The sequence below is a fragment of the Xiphophorus hellerii genome, chromosome 5, assembly GCF_003331165.1.
Source record: "Xiphophorus hellerii strain 12219 chromosome 5, Xiphophorus_hellerii-4.1, whole genome shotgun sequence".
NCBI lineage: Eukaryota > Metazoa > Chordata > Actinopteri > Cyprinodontiformes > Poeciliidae > Xiphophorus > Xiphophorus hellerii.
In genome coordinates, this window is record NC_045676.1 from 25861380 (window position 1) to 25883455 (window position 22076).

The 22076-nt window shown below is 39.7% G+C and overlaps 1 protein-coding gene across 2 annotated transcripts in view; it reads right to left on the minus strand.

Annotated features, from left to right (window-relative positions):
- Nucleotides 1-22076, minus strand: part of LOC116719893 (cytoplasmic phosphatidylinositol transfer protein 1) — a 69272-nt gene that overhangs the window by 8244 nt on the left and 38952 nt on the right. For both annotated transcript variants that reach the window (XM_032562683.1, XM_032562684.1), the window contains exons 2-7: nucleotides 12555-12703; nucleotides 7226-7314; nucleotides 6253-6260; nucleotides 4810-4881; nucleotides 1404-1499; nucleotides 522-677 (exon numbers count right to left, since the gene is read on the minus strand). In XM_032562683.1, coding sequence (XP_032418574.1) covers nucleotides 522-677; nucleotides 1404-1499; nucleotides 4810-4881; nucleotides 6253-6260; nucleotides 7226-7314; nucleotides 12555-12703 — 570 coding nt within the window. The remainder of the gene's footprint in view (nucleotides 1-521; nucleotides 678-1403; nucleotides 1500-4809; nucleotides 4882-6252; nucleotides 6261-7225; nucleotides 7315-12554; nucleotides 12704-22076) is intronic.

Sequence of the window (22076 nt, forward strand, 5' to 3'; positions counted from 1 at the left end):
TTTTTAAGGAGTCATAGAATATGACTCCTATTCATGAATCATTTTCTGAAAAACACTTTTATTTTGTTTTTTGTTTTCATTTCAAGATAAATTTATATTTCAATACATATTTCAATTGTATTATTTTTTTTTACTACGCTTGGGTAGTTTTTACTGCTCTCGACTCCTACAAATATCCCAAATTTGCATATGGGGTGGGACAACATTAATCTTAATAACTTTACTGATTTTATAAAGAGGCATTGATTTGCTTAGATTTAATGTCATACATTAAATTCATAATCATAAATGAATGTGAATTCATCTTAGAAGCAGAAACTTGATGTTGGAGGAGGTTCTCTAGAAAATTGTTTGAATTAACAACTTACAAAAAAAATAAATAATAATAAAACACCCTGACCGAGTTCTTAAAAAGATGTGATTTGCAGGGAAAAAGCTGATAGATTAATAATTGCAATTTGTGTGTTGGTTTGTTATTGTTTTACTGTCCATCTCTCCTTACCCCACTGCTGACCTCTCACCTTGTGCACAAACTGCTCCACTCGTGTCTGCAGGCCCCACACCTCAAACTTGACTGTGACCAGTTTGTAGGAGCACATGATGGGCTCCTGTGTGTCCCTCCAGCCTTCCTGCAGTATGCCTCGCTTTGTCTTTTCCGACTGGAAATATCGCAAATCCTGGAGGTCGGAGAGGTAGCATTTTTTGTTTTATGCAACAGCTCAAGCAAAAATAGTTGCGCCACTTAATCCTAGAAAGTAAATAGTGACGTGTAAATAACAGCCTCAAGGGGAAAAAGACATCCTAAGAGAGGCTAGTGACATGGCAAAAACACAAAACCTTACCAAGCATTTTTGTCCAGTTCCTAGTACAAATATTTTAGTACACATGAATTAAGACAAAACTTATCTAAAAGTAACTTATCAGCAAGATATACAGTTGGTTTTAAGTAAATAATTCCTTGATATTGATGGAGAAGTTCTAGTTTCAATGGCAGATTGCTTCACTTAAAACATGGGGAAATTGTCTTGTTATAAGTCAAATAATCTGCAAATTGAAGTAGTTTTTTTCATCAACATTAAGGAATTATTTACTTCAATCAAGCTCTTATCTTGCTGAAAAGATACTTGTGAGTTAGTTTTGTCTTATTTCAAGTCTACTAAGATATTTGCACTAGAAACTAGACTAAAATACCAGGTAAGATTTGGTGTTTTTTTTAGTGTAAAGCTGAGTTTGTCTAATCTAAACCTTTAAAAGTGATTGTTTAACTACGAAAAGGATTACGAATCTTTTCACCTGACTATTACGACATTAATCTGTACAAAACACCGTTTCGTACTACTGATTGTGTTCCAGCTTTGTACTCGTAAGGCTCTACACACACTCCCACACACACACACGCTCACCTCGGACTCTTTGTAGTAGCGCTCAGGGATTTCATCGTAGGCGATGTCGACGAAGCAAACCTCCCTCTCCTGGTCCTTCAGCTCGATTTCAAAGATCTGAAAATAACAAAAATGTTGTGGGGTTTTTTTGTTGTTGTTGTTTGATGCTAAATTCAGCATTTATTTTCCAGTCGGACTCGCCTCTCATCATAGAAACAGCCGAATCAAACACTGGAGCAAATTCTCAGTGTTACGCCGAGCCTCAGAACAAGCACATGGTGTGTCCATCCACTAGGGGTCGCTCTAAGCTCACCTCTTCAGCTGCTTATTGCACTAAATAACACAGCGCTGACTTCAGTTACTGTCATATGTTTAGTCAGCTGATGCCACAAAAGGTGAAAGCTTTCTGTTTTTGTTTTTTTTTTTGCCTTCCCAGTGTTTGTAATTCCAACTCTTGAGTGTTTTGCACGTTTAATTACCCAAATTTAAATTACATAATATTTCGTGTCTCGAGCTTTAAAGTTAAACATTAAAGGGTAAACAAACCTCTTTGCTTCTACAATTATCAAAATAATTGTTCTACACACAAGTAAGTAAAACCTGACTTTCTAATTTTAACATTGTGAATAAGATCTGATGCGGGGGGTTGGGATGCATGAAAGAGATTTAGGGAAAACAAACATAAATGAGATATGAAACCGTTTTTGAACACTGAATTTGACGACCTGGGACTCAAAGTGGCACTTAATCAAAATCATATGAATTATGTGGAGGAAGCTGAATAGCACATGGGCTAAAGGTTTCCAGTAGCAGTGCTTTTTGAGTGTGTCTTTTCAATCTGTCTTATTCAAACTCCATTTTGTTTGCCTAGAACATCCACTTCATTTGAGATGTGAATACGCAACTCCGATGCGGTTCGGCTACCAGAGAATCAAACAAAATCCTCCAACTTCTCAAATGTCACGCCTCTCCATTTTTATTTACATTTTGTAAAGAATGTCTTCTTCAGAGGTTTTCATGTCGTTCCCTTCAATGAATTTTTCCCCCACTCGATTCTCATCTCTCTCTGCTCTGCCTGGTCGTTCTCCCATTGAGCTCAATTTCTCCAGTAGACGTCCATTTTCCGCCTGCCTGTAGTTTTAGCAACGTTAGCGGAGGAAGTGAACGAAGCCGTTCTGTCCTTGTTGGCCCGAGGTTCCAAACATTTTATTGAAGTTAGCAGCCGCCTCGCTCGCAGGCAACTTCCAGTGAGGTTTCATAGCGCCAAACTAGAACATTACGTCCATCACAGGCAAACTTTAGCGATAAAATTTACAACTTCAACAGAGTCCAGGCCTTCTTGAAGCAATCGTTTCGCCAAGGATCCAGACACTCTGTACGAAGCGAATCGTAGAACAATGGACCAGTTTTTACCAGGCTATTAAAAACTAAACCTTCGTAAAGACATGGTGATTCACATTCTACAGTCCCGTGGCTATTGAAAGCAAATTCTTCTATTAAAAAGTTCAACATTAATTAATCCGTTCCTACCCAAACATACATGACTTTTCATAGATGCAACAGTCCCTGCTTTTTGCTTTCGCTCCCATCAACAAATGAGCCAGAAGGACAGAATGAATAACACTTAGTTATTGTCTAGACTCTCGTTTTTGACATTAAAATTCATGTCTTAGTTTACGTAGCGGCTCATTTACCCAAACAACATCAAACAAAGAGAACGGCGACTGCATTATTAACGTTACAGAATCACCAGGAGTGCCTCAGTGACAGTTAAACAACATGGATTCCTGCGTCTCGGCTCACATTCACAAAGATCTGAATCAGCCCGGCGTCCCCAATTGAGTGCATTTTTTTTCTTCTCCCTGCTTTTCTTCTATTCTTTTCTCTTTTTTTTAATCTGGAAATCGCATCGGCCCAAGGCAGCTTCCGGTTTCAGAATTTGATTTCGACGGCTTTTGATCCGTCACTCTGTCACGTCGAAGGAAAAACACGTCGATCTAAAACATCTCGACAGATTTGAAGCTCCGCGCCGGTTTCTGTCTCCTCCGGCGTGGCGGCGGCGGCGACGACGACGTGTGAGCTACTCAGACATGTTAACGGGACGCCCGCCAAACCCCGGACTGTTGAAATAACTCACAAGGAGAATTTTGAATAAGCCAACGCACTTTAAGCCGATTTGTTTGCTACACGGCGGCCTTTCATTCCTCGGCGTCCAGACGCTGGCACCCTCTCCTGATGACTAATGCCCCTCTGAACCGGAGCGCGCAGAGCGAGCGGTTCAACAGCACCAAATTAAATTAACTTTCCAACAAGTGGAGCATTACCTGGCCAAACTCAAAGCTTCATGTGTACTGGGCATTTTAATAAGGTGGCCTGTAAATCATCACTGCAGCCTGGGAGAATTTCCCTCCTGCAGCAATGCGGAGGTGCGTCTTATACGCTGTTCCTATCTGCTGCCTCTCTTCGTTTTATTGGACGCTTTTTCTGCAGGAAGGGAACAGAGAACAGGCGAAACGCGCTGCTTTAACATGAAAGTATTGAGCGCGAGGGGAGTTCGGTTAATTAACCGACTGGGTCTAGAGGCTGATGTCGGATGCAGTGGCGTTTGAGTCGAGGCACAGAGATGACGATATGTTATGATTCAGGCGATGTTGAGGTAGAAGACGTTTCAATCTAAAGGTGCATTCCCAGCAGTTCCGTTTGGTCCGCTTCAATGAAATGCTACTTTGTTCGTCTAGAGGTGAGAATGCGCAAACACTCGTCCACCTTAGGTCAAAAGAAAAATCCTACAACCGCTAAAGTCCAACGCCGCGCCATTTCTGTTTACATTCTGCAAAGAAGGAAGTTGAGCTCATGTCTTTTTCGCAGGTTTTTGTGTCATTTCCTTCAGTGGTTCTTGGTGCAGCGCCACCACATGTGAGGAGGGGAACAGGTTTTTCAAAGACTGGTTCGTTTGACACAGTGCAGTGTAACACAGAGCCTAACCAGCTGAAAATTGTAACAAATATTGCAATTTTTGTCCCCAATCGAACCAAGTCTACCAAACCATCAGGTGTAAAAACACCCTGAAAATATTTCACTTTAGCCAGTAAAGAGGAATCTCGTCGGCTTTGAAAACGTGGGTACATCCAATTGCTAAAAATGCCAAAAGGTGCGAGATTAACGGAGCACATTTGAGTCACTAATGACAGAAGAGGGTTAAGTCGATTTGAGACCAAACACAACATCACAAATTTGCCTAAATGGACAAATACGGCCTGTGCAGCGTCTGAGGTATCAGGGCCCTATCAGCCTTGGGGCCATCTGCAGTGGAAAACAGGACGGACGCCTGTTCCTGAAACGTGAAGCTGTAAATACGACGACGAAAACAAAACTATCTGGGCACTGCCATTTGTTCCAGTGAGCAGGTGACACCCGCTGTACTTACGTTGTCGTTGCTTCCTTTGTTGTCCTCGTATTTTGTCTCTATGTGGATGGAGAACTTGGGCAGGAATGAGCACTGCGAACGAGGTGAAAGAAGAAGGGAAAAAAAAGAAATATTTCTGTCATTCAATCTCTCTTGAGGGAAATTACTGTCCCTGCAATATCATAGCAGGCCTACTATCTTATTCATACCCCTTGAGCTTTTTTCATGTGTTCAACTCAATTCTCCTCATTCGTATCAGATAAATTCTCGACAATTTCTCGACAATTTGTCCGTTCAATCCAATCGTACAGGCAGATACATGGTCAGCCGCTCTACACGCTGCAAAAACACAAAAATCTTACCACGTTTTTTTTTTTTTTTGTCCAGTTTCTAGTGCAAATATTTTGTTACAGTTGAAATAAGAGAAAACGAACTTACAAGTAACTTTTCAACACAATAAAAGAGCGTGTTTTAAGTAAGTAATTCCTTAATATTTATGAAAAAGGGCAGATTATTTCACTTATAAGGTATTTTTCCTGTGTAATGGGTGAAATAATCAACCAGTATTTTTTTTTTAAATCAATGTCAAGAAGATTTTGGCTTAAAACAAGCTCTTGTATATTCTTGAAAAGTTACCTTGAAGTTAGTTTAGTCTTATTTCATATGTACTAAGATATTTGCACTAGAAATTAGACAAAAAGTACTTTGTAAGATTTTGTGTTTTTGCGACTTCAAGGGGTAAAAATACTTGAAGTCACACCATTTATTTATCACATCTATATAAGGGCAGCCATTTCAAAATGCTTTCATGCGAGCGCTTTTAATCTACGCCGAAACGAGAAAGCCGGTGCTAGAACTGTCTGCTGCGGTTTAGCAAACCGACTAAAAAAAAAACAATCCTCTGTGGATTTGTTTGCAGTGCGGCAACTTCCGAATAGGCCTGCATGGCAAAAAATAGCAAGCATTCTGTTGTGGTCAAAGTATTTAGTTTTTTCATATAAAAAAAAAAAAAAGAATGAAGTGACTGAAGTTAGCAAGGGTTACTTCTGTTGCTAACTCAACAGAAGTTAGCAAGTGACGGAGTCCGCATCTTTAACTCTGAATTACTGCAGCCCCCACAGCTCAGCCTCACAATATGCTGATGTGTTTTTGATGAGCCATTTTTAAAACCAAGGCCCGACGTATCCTGTGGGTTAAAGACAGACCACACAGACTGAGGCATGCTGGGTATTCTGTGTGCTCTGCAAGCCGTTTTGATAAGTGTGGGAGGATTTTCACCCCCACAAGTTTTATCTACGCAGGTTTTTTCCAACTGTACATTTAGCATCTTACCAGCTGTAAGATCTTTCAAAAATGTATCCAATTAATCGTTTTACAGGAACAAATGATCAAAAATTGATGAAAAGTAGTATCAAGTCTGTTTGCATTCAGCCTTATGTCCTGTAGGTGTAAACTGATACTTACTGTATACTCTTCAGACCGAAGCACGACGAGGCAGACGGGCGTCAGGTCGGCGCAGAGGAGAAGCACAAAAAAGACAGTTAGCCAACAGCCATGAATCTATTTATGCTGAAAACGAGGACGACAAAAACGTGGAATTTAAGTTGAGCTTATTCCTACGGCCTTTGTCTTGGATTAAATGCGTCAAAAAGAGCTCAACAAGTAAGAAGTCGTAACAGACAGACATTAAAACTGATCTTAAAAAGTCAACATATTAGAATGTACTGTTGTCCATCACTGTGCACATGTTCCGTAGCGTTAAAGGTGGAGCAAAAAGCAGAGGAAAATGACAAGAAAAGGGCACTGAAGTAGAGCGGTACGCGCTGCCATGGCAACCGCAGATTACAGATTTTTTAAAAAAGAGTTTTATTTCACATTATTGAAAGAAATTAACTTTCGATTGCATTCTAAGAATATTGAGATCCACCTAAAAGTGGGATTTGGGGGTTAAACGTGTACTCTAGTTTCTAATAAACAACACATTGTACTCCAAAAGAAAAAAAGAATAAAATTCATGTGCCAGGCTGCAAACATTGCTCCAAAATTGCAAACAAGATTGCCGAATTACATAGCATATGTCAGAAGTTTCACAGGTTTTTTTTGTGTTGTTGTTGGACAATCCAATTCCACGAGGTTTTATCAAAACGTGTTAGAAATGCGCCGCGCAGATTAGCAGTTTGGATCACGTTCCTTCCCTTGTCTCTTCACACTGCTCCAATGCGCTACTAACATCCAGTGAAGTGTCTCTGCAAAGTGATAAGTGGTGAGTAAAATGTGTTGTGGCTAAAAAAAAAAAAGGGAAAACTGTTTGAGAAGGTGACCTTAGAAAGCTGCGTCGGGCTGCAGTGAGGCGCGATTCTGTTTCCGTACCTGGCAGAGTGTCACAGCGGGGCTTTTAGAGAAACGGCTGAGCAGCACATCTGCACTGCACACTTACCCGTTACGGTGTAAGGGTAGTAGTTCCAGGCTTTCTCTGTGACGTAGAAGATTTTAGGAACCACTGCTCGGGCCCAGCTGGGTAGTTTACTGCGGAAGTGAGGCAGAAACAGAGACATTGACCGAGGCACAGTCAGGACACAGACGTTCACTAACATCAGATTAAAGCAACATCTACCTGATCGATTAACTTTGATCCCTGCTTTACTCTACAATAGTGTTTAGATCGGGCCCCAAAAAAAGTCCAACCTGCCCTGAGCCCAATTCGACCCGATTGATTGACTTTAATTACAAGCCCAAAGTAGACCTGATATATTATTTTAAGTAAGATTTTACTAATTTTGTTTTCAGACTGCCATTTAAGTGAGCTGTGTGGCTTCTTCTGTAATTGACTTTTGCTTAACGTCTTCCAGCTCCATCTTGCTGCTTGTTGTAACCGCAGGGTGAGTCAGGTGCAAATCTTCTGAGATGAGTGATGGATAGGAGCGGATCTGCTGCTAGCGTTCTCACGAAAACCAAAAACTTAGAGCCCATCACGTCGGTACTAACGTCCCTACACTGGCTCCCTGTGGCTCAGAGGACAGACTTTAAAATACCGCGGTTAGTTTATAAATCACTGAACGGTTTAGCACCAGAACACGTTTAAGATCTGCTGCTGCTGTATCAACCTTCCAGACCCCTCAGGTCAACCAAACTTGAAGACACAGCGTTCAGCCTCTGTGCACCACAAATCTGGAACAAATTTCCAGAAAAACTGCAAAACAGCCGAAACACTGAGTTCCTTTAAATCCAGACTAAAAAACCCACATGTTCAGAGCCGCTTTTGAAACATGATAAATGAAACGCTGACCAACATGATGGGTAACGAAATGTAAAATGTTTACTGGTTTTCTCGGTTGTTCACTGTGTGGCGTGTCTTTTAGGACTTTGTGTAGGACACTTTGAACTGCCTTGTCGCTGAAATGTGCTGCACAAAAAAACGTAACTGACTGATTGATGCAGTGCGCTGTGCTTGTTACAGTCTTACCTTCCACCTCAACAGGTTAAAATATCTACTCCTCTATTTAGACTACAACCAGTAGATCAACGCAACTTTAAATCGTACATTCTCTTTTGGTTTTCTCTGTGCTGCATGTATTATTAGCTTATTAAACACTCCACAGAAGCCTGAGCCCGACCCCACCATCAAGCAACATCACTCTGGCCCAGCCTGGCAGGAATTTTGGGTCAGGCCAAAGATTTTTAACTCTACTGTACAAACCACTCCGGATCGCAATTATTCAAGTGCTAAAAAGCTCAAATGAGACGGGTAGATATGAGTTTTCATTAAATGAAAGTGGGGGGAATTATAGTTGTTAGGTCTCCATTATTTTCCCGACGCCTCTGCTCCTGCTGTTTGCTCTATCTCTATAATCGATTCACAAAACAGTCTGCACTCTAAACATGCAGGAGCAAAGTCAGAGCGGGATATGATAATTGTCCTTTAAGATCAATGGGAGCGATGGTTTAAACTTCCCTGTTCTTGCTCTGCTCTTTGCTCTCTTTTCAACCCCTCCGGTATTTTAGGTTTGTAGTTCAGATATCTTATTGAGCTTTTGAGATGCCACTTAGCTTCTAATTGTGAAATAAATAAGTAAAAAAAAAAAAAAAAAAAAAAAATACCCCATTGTTTCCACAGGCTGTGCATCATAACTGTCTGAAAATTTAAAAGAAAAGAAAAAGTAGGAAAAAATATTCCAGCTGAAAAGCATCCAAACCCAGAGGGAACGCTTGTCCAAATCAGCAATGCAGCTGGCGTCAGATTTTCACGTTTTTATTAATTTCGCAGTCACAATAAAAGCAATAAAAACAACAACAACAACACATGAACGGTTAATATTTAGCTACAGCACTCCTTCAACCAATGGAAGCTAAAAACACAAAAACACGTCGATCAAAAACATAAATTTGCTGGTATGACTAAAACAGAACTAATAAGTAAAATAATACTTTAAAAACTTAAAATCCCCCAACAAGACGCAACATTTAAACCCAGTGGTTGAAAATACAAACAGTTCCCGTCAACCGTAAGACTATAAGACTAACTTACTATAACTTATATCATCATCATTAACCTGACCAGAGTTGGGATATTTTCATCAATATATTAGCATATTTAGTACTCACTCCACCAGATTGATTACTTTTTATACTATATTTACAGTACAGACCAAAAGTTTGGACACACCTTTTAATTCAATGAGTTTCCTTTATTTTCATGACTATTGACATTGTAGATTCACACTGAAGGCATCAAAACTATAAATAACACATGTGGAAATATGCACTAAACAAAAAAGTGTAAAACAACTGAAAATAGCCCTTATATTCTAGTTTCTTCAAAGTAGCAACCTTTTGCTGTGATTACTGCTTTGCACACACTCTGCATTTTCTTGATGAGCTTCAAGAGGTAGTCACCTGAAATGGTTTTCACTTCATAGGTGTGCCCTGTCAGGTTAATAAGTGGGATTTCTTGCCTTATAAATAGTCATGAAAATAAAGAAAACCCATTGAATTAGAAGGTGTGTCCAAACTTTTGGTCTGTACTGTATATATATATATATATATATATAAGAAAAAAACAATTAACTTCGTCCAAAGCTATTTCCTCGATCACAGCCCAAACACCTTGGGAAACCTCTAAGCCTGTGAGTCTGCTGTGGCAACCCGACCCTCTCTGTTATCGACAACGTGTGCTCTGTGCTCTCTGCCAACATGAGCTCTCAGGAACTTCACGTAAGAACGGGCGCGTGTTTGGCATTCCCCGGCTTTAAGAGAGCCGACACACAGACACGAGGAACTAAACTTAACTGTTCTCACACGGACGGCTTCCTATAGAATCCATCATATACACCTCAGTGATTTAGCCAAAAAAAGAAAAAAACGGCTCCCGCTGCATTGTGACAGCTGTGAATAAAATCGGTCCTCCACTGTGATATTTTTTGAGCGTTGGCAGGCTCAATTGCCCTTTCCCTCTTTCTGTCTCCCTCTCTTTTACTCTCTCTCCCCCCGCCCCAACAAAAGAGACTGACACTCCTCCCACACCTCCATCTGTTGATTGCTCCCATTCCCTCCTTGTTCATTTCACAGACTACGGGCGATTTCTTGCCCGTGCTGCCAAGCAAAGACGTTTGCGTTTTAAAGGAGGAGAGTGGGAACAAAAAAACAAAAAAAGCCCATTTAAATAAAGATAACAGTTCATCAAGTCGCAATTGGTGAGATTAAGTAAAAGCGTGTGACGACGTAGGGGTAAGAGTGTTTTAAGTGTGACAAATGAAGTCCAGATTGACTTCCCTGCTGGTGAATCTCAGCTTAATGTTTGTTTGCCGCAGAGCCAGATGGACGAAGGACTGATTTTGAGTAACTGCAACAATAGTTGTGTTATTAATTCTGCTGATAACGGCGTTTTTTTTTTGTTTTGTTTTGGGTTTTTTTCTTTTTCCATTTGCTTAATGTTTAGCACTCAATTAGCAAAGATCGCGTGCGGATTCCAATTTCATCTGGAGACGGTCCAGCACTTGGACCGTCTCCAGATGAAGGCGGTGGTGTTGGGGCGTTTTCAATTTTACCGCACAGATGTGCTCATTACCGCCACCATAAACCATCTCTGATGCAAACACTCAGGGAAAATGAAGTGCGTTCACCTTCAGGGTCGTCGAAACAACGTCTTTCCACGTCATCTATACGACAATCAACTATTTCTGAACACGTATCCATTTCTCACACTGGAACTGATCATACTTGAAAACAAAACTTATCAAAGTTGGACTCGTTTGTCCATGTTTTTAACCAAAAACACTTGATATGTTTCTACTCAAACAGCTTTAAGGGGCCGAGCGACTTTAATTGCTTTCTCCTGAGGTTTGCTGACTCAGCATAACTGGCTTCCCAGCTCAGTGAACGCTGACGCAGGAAACTGTGCCAAGAGACAAATGGCCGACTGAATCTTTTCCACCCCTCCATTTTCACTCTGAGTATTCCTTCTGCCCGTTTTCTCCTCTTCTTACACATTTTATCATTCTTATACCTCAAGCAATGTAAATACTTTGCTTGATATTTACTCAGTCTGCTGACAGACTTAGAGAAAAAACTCTAAGGAGGCTATGATGGGATAATTAAGATACTGCTCGGTGAAATGTATGCTGGTAAGGAGAAATGTAATAAGAAATGCACTATTTATTGTTATTTGCAGCGTCTTGAATGGTAAAAATGGTTTAAAAAAAAAGAATAAGGTTTTGTTTAAAGGCATCTCATTTATTCCCTCTGCAAAAGTCTTTAAGTTGTTTTTACACTCATTAACCCAGAATTGTTTATGCCACAAAAAAAGTCAATTTTTTAATATAAATCATAAGATTTCAAAGACCAAATCAAAACTCCTCTGAAGGGAAACAATTTAATTTATGGCTCATATTTACTGTAGCTTCTTTAAATAATAAATATGTAGAGATCATTTAATTGGACCAATTCCTTCTTTAACCAGTGACATTTCAGCAACAGTAGTGGTAAATATATTTTTCATATTTGTTGTTTTTGCACTTTCTTTCTTTAGCAACTGGATGTCATTTCATTTAAATTTTTCCAACGTTATTGTAGGTCCAAATGACTCTCGCGTGCTGAATGACTTTGGAGTTTCTACGCACGTTCATAATTAAAATATGCAAATCATACAAAAGCAAATTCCACGATTTTCCAAAGATTTCAAAACTGCAGAGGACGTCCGGGACGACAATCCTTCAAGCTGGGCTTAACTGTGCAAAGCAAACACCTAACATAGAGGTTTGTAACAAACTACTCTGTAATAAATCTTTTACTAGTCAATGTTCAGACATTTGCAGGCATCAAAACTTAAAGCTCATGTTGCAATTTACTGACGGGTAACATGAGAAAATAATCCAACATTTTCCAATTTAAAAGGGAGAGAAAAAATAAGAAGTTTGAGCTAATTTCAATTTTGGATGTGTTTATAAACTGGAGCTTAATCACAGATGATATGTTAGGCATTATAATAATAAAAAAAAAAAAAGAAATGAAGCAAACATTTGGCTAATTGGCCTTTTTAATGATCTCTCTGAAACTCTTAAACACACTAATAGTGTGGGTAATTGTTTTTTGACTTCACTGTTGCTATAGTTTCAGTCTTCTCACATTCAGCAATTCAAATCCAGATGGCTTGTGGTGTTTCTTTGGACTTTTCCTAAAAGATCTAGCTTTTACGAAATCCGCCCAGAAAGTCCCAAAATACTCCAAACACATCGAGTTCTTCCCGGTAGGTAGACTCTAGCAGCACCGACCTGTTGAGGTAGACTCGTTTCTCTGTGAACTGTCCTTGGCCGTGAACTGGGTCTTCAAAGGGTTCGTTCTGGACCACCTCCACTCCTTCCCCTCGGTCGCTCTGCTCATGGCTGTGTTTGCTAATCATGTACAGCTGCCCGATCCGGTACTGAGGGGGAAAGAGAGAGAGGGAGAGAGAGAGAGAGGAAGGATCATGAGTTTACATGCTGCAATGTACATAAAAAAATTATGGATACTTTAACTGCAAACATGCTAACCGCTATGTCAGTTAGAGATGAGTCAGTTTTCTGTCAGAGTACCACAAACACACATCTGTAAATCTTTACATCCTGCAGCCTGGGTGAGTGTGAACCCCCCAAGAGGTCTGCAACAAAGCAACAGATTTTTATTCAACTTTTTTTTTTTTTTTTTACTTAAAAAATAGCTATTTTTGTGTTCAAGCAGGAAACCTGCGGCGTTTTTCGTCTTCTATGTCATTTAAACCTCAAAGAAAACAGAAAAAAGTTTGTAGTGTTACTGATAAACACTGCAATGTGTTCATAATTTGAGAAACAATTCAGGTCTTTGCTCATAAAAACCCATGTCAGCGCACATGACATGAACTCAAGTTTGTTCCTGGCGTGACGATGTGTTTTCAAGAAAAGGTCAACATTGAGATTTTAATTGCCTGCTCGTTGGGTTTGATTAACACATTAAGTGAAAACTAAATGCAAAAACTAGCTTCTGCACTCATCAAGTCAATAAGCTCAGGGCAGCACTTCAGTGAGGGGGAAAAAAAATTGTGTCAATATACGGTTTTTGATTAAAATTCAAATAATCACGACTAATTCGACTCTGCAATTAGCTCGATAAAATTTTGTAACCCTGTCCACCCGCTATTGTCTTCCCAATACTTTCATCAGGTAAAAACTGTGAAATCTCTCCCTGATGCATTTTCTGTCTCAAAGATTGGCTTCAAATAGCTGGGAAAACAAACAAAAAATAAAACACGACTAAAATCTTGGAGGCGAGAGCTGGGACCTGGTAATGAACAGAGCGTGGAGTCCCACACATTTCCTCCTGAATCTCAACGCTGCTTCTCTCCCTGACCTTTACCTGTCAGGGCTGCTGGCTCAGTTGTAAAATGCTGCCGGGGGGAAAAAACGTGAGGCGCTCACCCACAGGCATTCAGAGATGATGTCATCACCTCGCTGGAAAAAATCTCTGATGGATACAACTATCTAAAGGCATGTGGGAGAGTGAATTGAACAATTACGTTAAAAAAAATAATAATAATTTTAACGTCTTTGGGGACGGAGGCCTGGTGGATGGAAACGTTGGGGGGGTGGAGGAGATTTGTTCAGACATTTGTGGAATCAAACAAATCGATTCCCCTCGAAGAATACTTTCTTAAAATCAAATAAGTCCCGAGCAAAAAGAGAAATAGCAACCTATTTTAAAAGCAGAGAATGACAAAAACATAATTAACTGGAATCTGAATAATGAACAACCTGTTAATGCCAAGATAAAAATGTTCTGAACCCGACACATTTTTGCCTCACAGAGGCGCGAGTGATCATCGTTATGCCTAATGTACCATCCAATGGTCAAGTCTGCTTTAGCGACAAAAGGGTAATCATCTGACAAATAGACACTGCAATCAGAATAATGAGGCTTTAACACTGTAATATAATGGTGATGAAATCAAATAGCTTTTGATAAAATTTTGATTAAATATAGAGGCATGGGGCTGGAGGGGAGGACGAGCAGAACCCTCTCTTTATGAATAACAACCTCTGTTTGTCTCACTTATTTCCTATGTGAATTGAATGGTAGATGCTTTAATAAAAAGGTAGAAAAGAAGATCAGATTTTTACCGTAATTACAAATGGCTTCTTCCTGCTTTTAAAATAGCATGAGCAGACGGCCTTGAGCAGCATAAATAACTTTGTGAACAGTTGGTGAAACTTTTCGCACCTGTTAGTGCGGCAGACTCGGTTCGACTGGGGACCAAAGTTGCAAGCCGGAAGCACGCTCTGGCGCAGGGCATTCTGGGTCAACACAACCAAAACAAACACGCTAATCTGGCGTTAGCGAGATAAATGGATTGTGGTCTTTTGCCAAAGACAAACGAGAAAGCCTACTTGCGCTAAAAATCTGACGCCATGCCCTTTTTGTTTACGTTTTGTGAAGGGGGAAGTTTCGTTCAGAGTCTTTTTCTGAGTTTTTCGTGGAATTTCCTTCCGTGGTTTTTGGTGCAGCGCCACCACAGGCGAGGAGGGGAACGGGTTTTTCTAAAGGTTTGGTGAAATTAAACCACACCAGCTGAAAATGTAACAAATGTTTGGCCACTTTGAGCACATGGTGAATTGAAAACAACCCGTTCCATCTGGAAAGTTCTGTGCAGCATAACTAGTACTGCAGCTATTCAAAACAAAACCCATCTTCAAGTGTTTGGAATCTAAGGAATCTTATTTCTCTTATTGTGTCATATCCAGCACTAAATAACACTAAATTATTAACTGAAGCTTTTATGTATCCTCCTTGATCTTTCGACAAGCAAACTGTCAGAGCCAGATTCATCTTTTTCTCTCCCGCCCCGTCACAATATTCCTGTGTTTCCTTAACAACTTCATCTGCTCCATTAATCAAGGCTCACCTTTTCACTCGAGGTCTGCAAAGCAAATCAAGCGAGTCTAAAAACAGCTCAGGGGATGCAGAGACTGCCAGGTATTGAGCTACTGTAAATAATGCAAATGCTCCTCATCTCGTTTCCTCGCACAACACACACACACACAGACACACACACACCCAAGACAGAGCACAACGCTGCGCCGCGGTGACCGGAGTAAGTCTGCCGTCCCTTCAGACAGAAGCTCAGGCTCGGGACACAGGTTCACTGATCTCATCCATTTTGCACAGCGGATGCTCTTGTACGTTTTGTTGATGACGAGCTGCAGCACCAGCTAAAAATATCAAGGACCCACAAACATCGTCGACACCCCTGCAGAGGGCCATTTTGATGATTTGAAATATTGAAGAGCGTCATAAATGTCACCATTTAGTTCTGAAATGCAGAACAGGCGCCTACCTGTTCTAAAAGGGTTCGTTTCAGAACAGGCACGCGACATGCATTATTCCGAATCACCGAGTAAGTCTCGTTAATCGCCTTCATTGAAGCAAAACGGACAAATCTTCACACCAGGACAGATCATTCTGCTGCATGAACAGCCAGCTGCAGAAGATCAGCTGCTTTTTTCTTTTTTTGATTCATTTGCTCTGATTTGTTGTTGACGGTCAGTCTATGTCGGTCAGATAGGAAGTGCAGCGATCATCACGTCAAATGATCAAGTTTGGCCTTGGTCACACATTTACAAAGCAGTATTTTTGCAGTAGTTTTATCATTTGCTAAATGAGGCCAATAGAAACAATTTATACATTCTGAGAAATGGTGAAGGCTAAAGCATCGGCTGACACATATCTGCCCTACTGACAATTATTTAGATTTTTTTAAAGACAGAAATAATCAAAATAAGCCATTTTTTTAAATTAAACTGGAGCAAAACAACCCAAGGCAAAACTATACAGTCAGTTTAGATTTAATCACACAAAAAAAACAACAGTAGTCCAAGTACATCGCCTTGGGGAACCCCATTTGAAACACTTAATAGTTGTGAATCACTATTATCCCTTCTTAAGCTACAGTTTCATCTATAATATTTTATGAATATGGGATTATTTGCTTTCTGTAAACATCCAAGAATACACCTATAGCATATTTGCTACAGAGTAGAGGAGTTTTGTTTATTTTTTTAACAAATTCCACAAGAACAAATCATTGATTTGTTTCGGCTAAACATCGTTTTATATGCAGAATATTATGTGATGAAAACATTTGACTAAAAATAATACTCTTTTTTTTAATTTTTGAAAATGATTTTAATTATAGTACAGCTAAATTCATGTGCATCTCCATCTGTATGGTACATTGGTATGATTTTAGGATATTTTATCAAAAAAAACCAGTTTAAAGAGGCAGATTATAAGATGTATTCAAAGGCTTTCACTGCCTTTAATTAATACACAACATTGTTTTGTTAGTTCCTCTTACAAACCGATTTTTTTTCCTATGGTAACATGTGCTAACTTGTGACCGCAAAATATACATTTTTATTTTTATACCTTAATTTGTTATGAATTATGCTACAGATAATAAGCCAAACAACTATATTTCCTTCTTCTGACTTTATATTATATATGATGTGTGATTCCAGGGAGAAAAAACAACCAGGTGTTCATATTAACAGTCTTTTTTTTCCCACAGGTGTTAAAATTATCTGCTAGGAGTTTGATAAACACACACACCAGCCACTAATGGGTAACATAACATTTTTATATTTATTTTCTTTCTTGGCTGAAAAGATTTTTCCCCACAAAGCAAGGAAATAATGTCGACAACATCATCATGACCTGCCCTTTTTTTTTTTTTTTTTAGATTAAAGCTTAGTAAAAGTCCCCTAGAATTCAAATACCAGTAATTGGGATTGATTTAACCGATATCAAACAGCGTCTATATTCAGCTTATTTTGGCTCAACCTTGAAAAAGCATTTTGTTTTCCACTAAAGCCATCAAAATGACATCAGATTCATGTTGGTAAAAGTGCCAAGAGACTTTCCATTGGTCTTGGGTGGATAAGTTCAAGTAGTACAAAAAAAAATAGAAATATAAAAAGAAAACCCAACGACCCTGTAAGACTGTTTACATTTCTAAAGCGTTACTAATCGGATAGAAAAGGAAAATCAAGAAAAAAAAAACAGAGTAGGGGGGCTTGAAGCTTTCTTAAGTAGAAAACAGACCATCAGGCAGGAGAAACGGAGAGAAACTGAGAAAGGGAGAGAAATGGTGTGATTAGAGAGATGCACATCACTGTTCCCAGAGTAGAGAGGGAGCTGAAGTGAATGAAAGCAATAAATTAAGAAAACAGGCAAGAACGGATCGAGGAGGGCGGGGAACAAATTTCTTTCCAATAACAGATTATCTCCCTTGTTTTTTTTTTTGAAGACAAGATTGCTCATGGAAGAAATAACAGCTTTACTTGCCCTTTGAGTCAAGAACTCCAGAAAGTTTTTCCAACTTTACAAAACCCGAGAGCAGCTGCCAGTAAAGCTTTTAGCAATAAGGGAGCAAAGAAAGAGTTGATAAGTCGCTCAGGATTAATTAATTAAACCTGCGACGTTTACGTTTAAGCGTAGAGTTATGAAAATCCACAAAAACAATAATTGCAGGAGCTGAGTGAAATAAAATGGAAACCATAGCCATGTAGAACTAACTGGACTTTCAAACTTAATCTTATTTTCAATTGGTAAAATAATGAGTGCGATATATTAAGGAACAGAATTTGATTTGGATTTAACGATTCATCATTTGACTTTCTGTCAAATCACAAATAAAGACTCAAGCGACATTACGAATCTCCTTTACGGTTTCCAGCAATTATGACGGATACAACTGGTATTTAGCAGTACTTATTAGCCTACCTGTGCATAATTGTTTCATATCTTACTGATATCTTGGCTGAGTTATTCTGACTTTCCCTTTCAGACACTAAGAAAGAAAAGGTGTTTACTGTATGTAAACATCTAGTTTCAATTGCAAATACTTCACTGAATATAAAGATGGTGAACCGAATGTAAATCCTGCGGTGAAGTTCTCACCTCAGTAATCAGTAAGTTCGATTAAATTAGCCTCGACTTGATCATTACATTGTCCCTCTCTGTGTTTTACAGCCACGCATCATGTCAGGTCATAAAGCTGGTCCTTTCATCCGGTTGTTGAAGAGTTCATTGTTTCTGCCAATGTAAAACAAAAGAAAAACTAAAATCACGCTCTTTAACCACACAGATGGTGGTCTATTATTAATCAAGCATGATGGACCAGTTCGCCTTTCTAGCTGGATGTTCTCTAAGAAATGGTTCATTAAAGAATCTAATCTTCTAGGCAAATGATATATTAGTATGATACGGCTAATTTCTATAAAGCGTGCATTATTAGTTTAAATGATTTCATTAACAGTTTTTCCATTGCTCTAAACCAAACGGCCGCCAACGTCAGAGAGGGAATCTTCTGACGGTCAACCATCAGACATAGCTGCCTGTCACACAGCTGACCTCCAGGGCACCCAGACTTTTCTCTCTGGGCTGTCTCCTCAGCAAACCTCTGTTATTTAAATATCTGTGTGAGGTAATAGCTGTGCTAACAGCTCTGATAATCACTGTGTTCCACTTAAAGCGGGCTACATTAAAGCCCACTGGGAGCTCCACTGCAGCCAAAACAGAGAGCCTATTTTCTGCTTGGCTGTGTCTGAGAACTTCTAAGAACAACTTAGAAGAAAAACCTTTCCACCTAACGGGACGCATTTGATCCTCGCTGATTAATTTCTGGTTGAAAGGCTGTAATAGCTGCTGACGGCGCCGAGGTCAAAACCATAAACGGGTTCATATTTTGAGAAAATGTGAGTGTGGGCTCAACTTGGTGAAAGATTCCTTCTTTCTGTCCAAAGAGAAAAGTAGCTGCTGTCATTATACGTCTAAGCTACCAAAAGAAAAAACGTAACTGCAAAGAGAAGTTGGAAAGCAGGGGTGAAGTGATGGGTTTTGAGAGTGATATGGCAAAAAGCTCAATTTATGTACATGAACATTTACATAGTTTCTTTGTGGCCATATACTGAAATCGCAAGTAATGTGTTGTTATGTTATGCTGTGCTATGCTAATGGTGTTATGTTATGCTAGTAGGGTTATACTGTGCTATGCTAGTGGTGTTTTGTTGTGTTATGCTAGTGGTGTGCTATGCTAGTTTTGTGTTATGTTGTGACATGCTAGTGTCATGGTGTTGTGCTATGCTAGAGATGTGCTATGCTAGTGGTGTTGTGCTATGCTATTCAGGGTTATGTTATGCAATTTGAACATTCTGTCAAAAGTAAACCAGTAGCTACATTAAAAAAGTAAAGCATTTGTTTCTAAATAGCTCGTGGAGCTAAACTGTCATATGTTGGCACTTCCACATGAGTAAAATAAATATGTAAAGAACAAGTGCTTGATTATTATTAGTTTTTACAGCTCATCGCTTCTTCTTTTCACCCTCGCGAACGTTCAGCCCTTTAGCAATGATAGAAGACTACATTAGATCATTAGACAGGTTACAGCTGCCTGAGAAATGGAGAGCGGGAGTGCAACTGTGAATGGATGTGCAGTGTTAGTTGAATGAACAGGGAACAGAGGACTAAGAGCAGTTTTTCTCTTGACAAATCAACCTTTTTCATCCCAACAGTTAGTTTTTCTTGTAGTCAGCAGAGATATACATACATTGGAAATACGTGAAACAATTTACCTCTGTATACAGCAAAGATACTTGCAAGTATACGTTGGATACTTTCTATTATCTGTATACAACATCCAATGTAATTCCTAACACTGGCACAGATATGGGTCTATTACTTCATCTTCATTACCCATCACGGGCAATGCTAACACACCGCCATGCACATACATCTCCTTGCCTTGCCCTATTTGATGGAGTAGGAGCCGGTACGCAGGCTGCTCACCACAGATAAGAATAGGTTTTCTTTGTGGGCCTCGCAGTCAATAGGTGGACTTCAGGTGTGATTAGAGCACATGTGCTGATGGAGACAAAACAGCCAAACGAGCAAGATGGCAATGATAGTGACGGACCGGGAAAAGGAAAGGTCCCAGCGGTTTCGGTGCTTCCTGTAGTTTCTGGCGGTCCAACATTTTCTACACATCTTAAGGTCAAAATCTGAGCGTTTTTATATTCCTGTATTCCCGTATAGGAATACCATAAGCACACTCTGCAGTTTTGTGTGTGAAAATGAAATTTGCACCGATCTGTGCATTTTGCTTGTGTTCTCAAGCTTCCTGTTCCACTCTGACAAGCCTGACAAGTTGTCTAGTAGGATTAATTTCTTGAATAAAAAAAAAAAAATCTAATAAAAAGAAAAAAAAGGTAAGTAAATATACAGGTATATTAGTCTACATGAGATGCCAACCTTCATCAAGTTCAAAACTTTTCTTATTCTGTTTATTATTACCATAACTAAACATATAAACAATTACTGTAACCAATTACGAAATAAGAACTGAGTGATAAACAAAGGTCACCGCTAACTTTCCAGTAACACTGAATATAAGGTCCTATATTTGAATAAGCTACTTAATAAATTATGTTATTCAAACCCGTTTCAGTTGTTGCTTTGTTTGCCGCCTCGAACATTAAACGAAACAAATTAAAGATTTGTCCTTCTGTCACACAAATATCTTGCTCAGTTCCTGCCAGCTGAGGCATACAACCCCGATGCACGTTTCGCGTCACACGCCACGCCTGCCTATTATTACTCATCACATCATAACGCACAACACAAACAGGCTCTGGGAACACACAGACACACTTTTATACCAGCAAATAAGGTTACAATCTGGGGACAAAGGGCTATTTTAGTGCGAGTAAGACAAGCATGACAAGTTGTGGAAAACGCCGAGCCAGGTAGTGTCGGACTGGCAAATGTGTCATCTGATTGGAAAATGGCTATTTTTACGGTTCTAATCTAACTAAGACCCCCGGTTATCATCACGGCTTCCAAAGCAAATTGTTATAATGTAATGTGCTTAGGGCACGGTTTTCGTCTCGAAGCAGCCAATGAGACGCTGTGCTTCCACCGCTTCCGCGTCGTCAGTGGAAATCTGAACAATCCAAAAAGGTAGCCAATTACTGGACACTGGAGCAGAAGACAAAAAGGCATTGAATCAAGCAACAGACAATTTGGTCGGTGTTTCCATTTGCCATAACGATGCCACACGTTCCTGGCTTGAGAAGAGCTTTTGGTGCAGCGCATGAAGGAGAGTCAAAAAGCCTTAAATCCTGCTAGATGTTTGCTCTGAGGTGAAGCTCATATGAATTGCAGATTGAAGCAAAGAGCTGCAGCAGCGCGTGCATGTCACAAAAGAGCAACGCAATTCGCAGCCTTTTTTACATGACACTGCAGTGTGTGTGGGGGAGTGCGGGTGTGTGTGTGTGGGGGGGGGGATGTAGCTGTGTATGTGGCTGTAGCGTTTGCAGTGAAAGGGATCAGAGGGACATATGGTTAATGTGTCCCGTTAATGCTGATGTCTTTTCCGTGAGGGCTGATTCATGCTGTGTGTCGTCTGAGTGTGTGAGCCACAGGATGGGAGTAGCGACAGTTGCAATGATTTCTGCCCACACATGAAAAAAACAAAGCCCCATTCTTTATGTAGTATCATAACATGGATTTAGGCTTGGAAAATATGTATTTAATTGGTGTCATTCTCTTGTGTGTATGCATTCAGAAGGTACATGAGTGGAGCTGAGCGGTAGGTCGAAGTTGTTTTTATTATTAACATTGTCCAACAACTCTACTTATGGGTCCATTTTGAAATTAAAATTTGAAATTAAGCTTCTGGACGGATTCAAGAAGTCTTAAAGAAATGAACATCCAGTAAGAAACAAAGT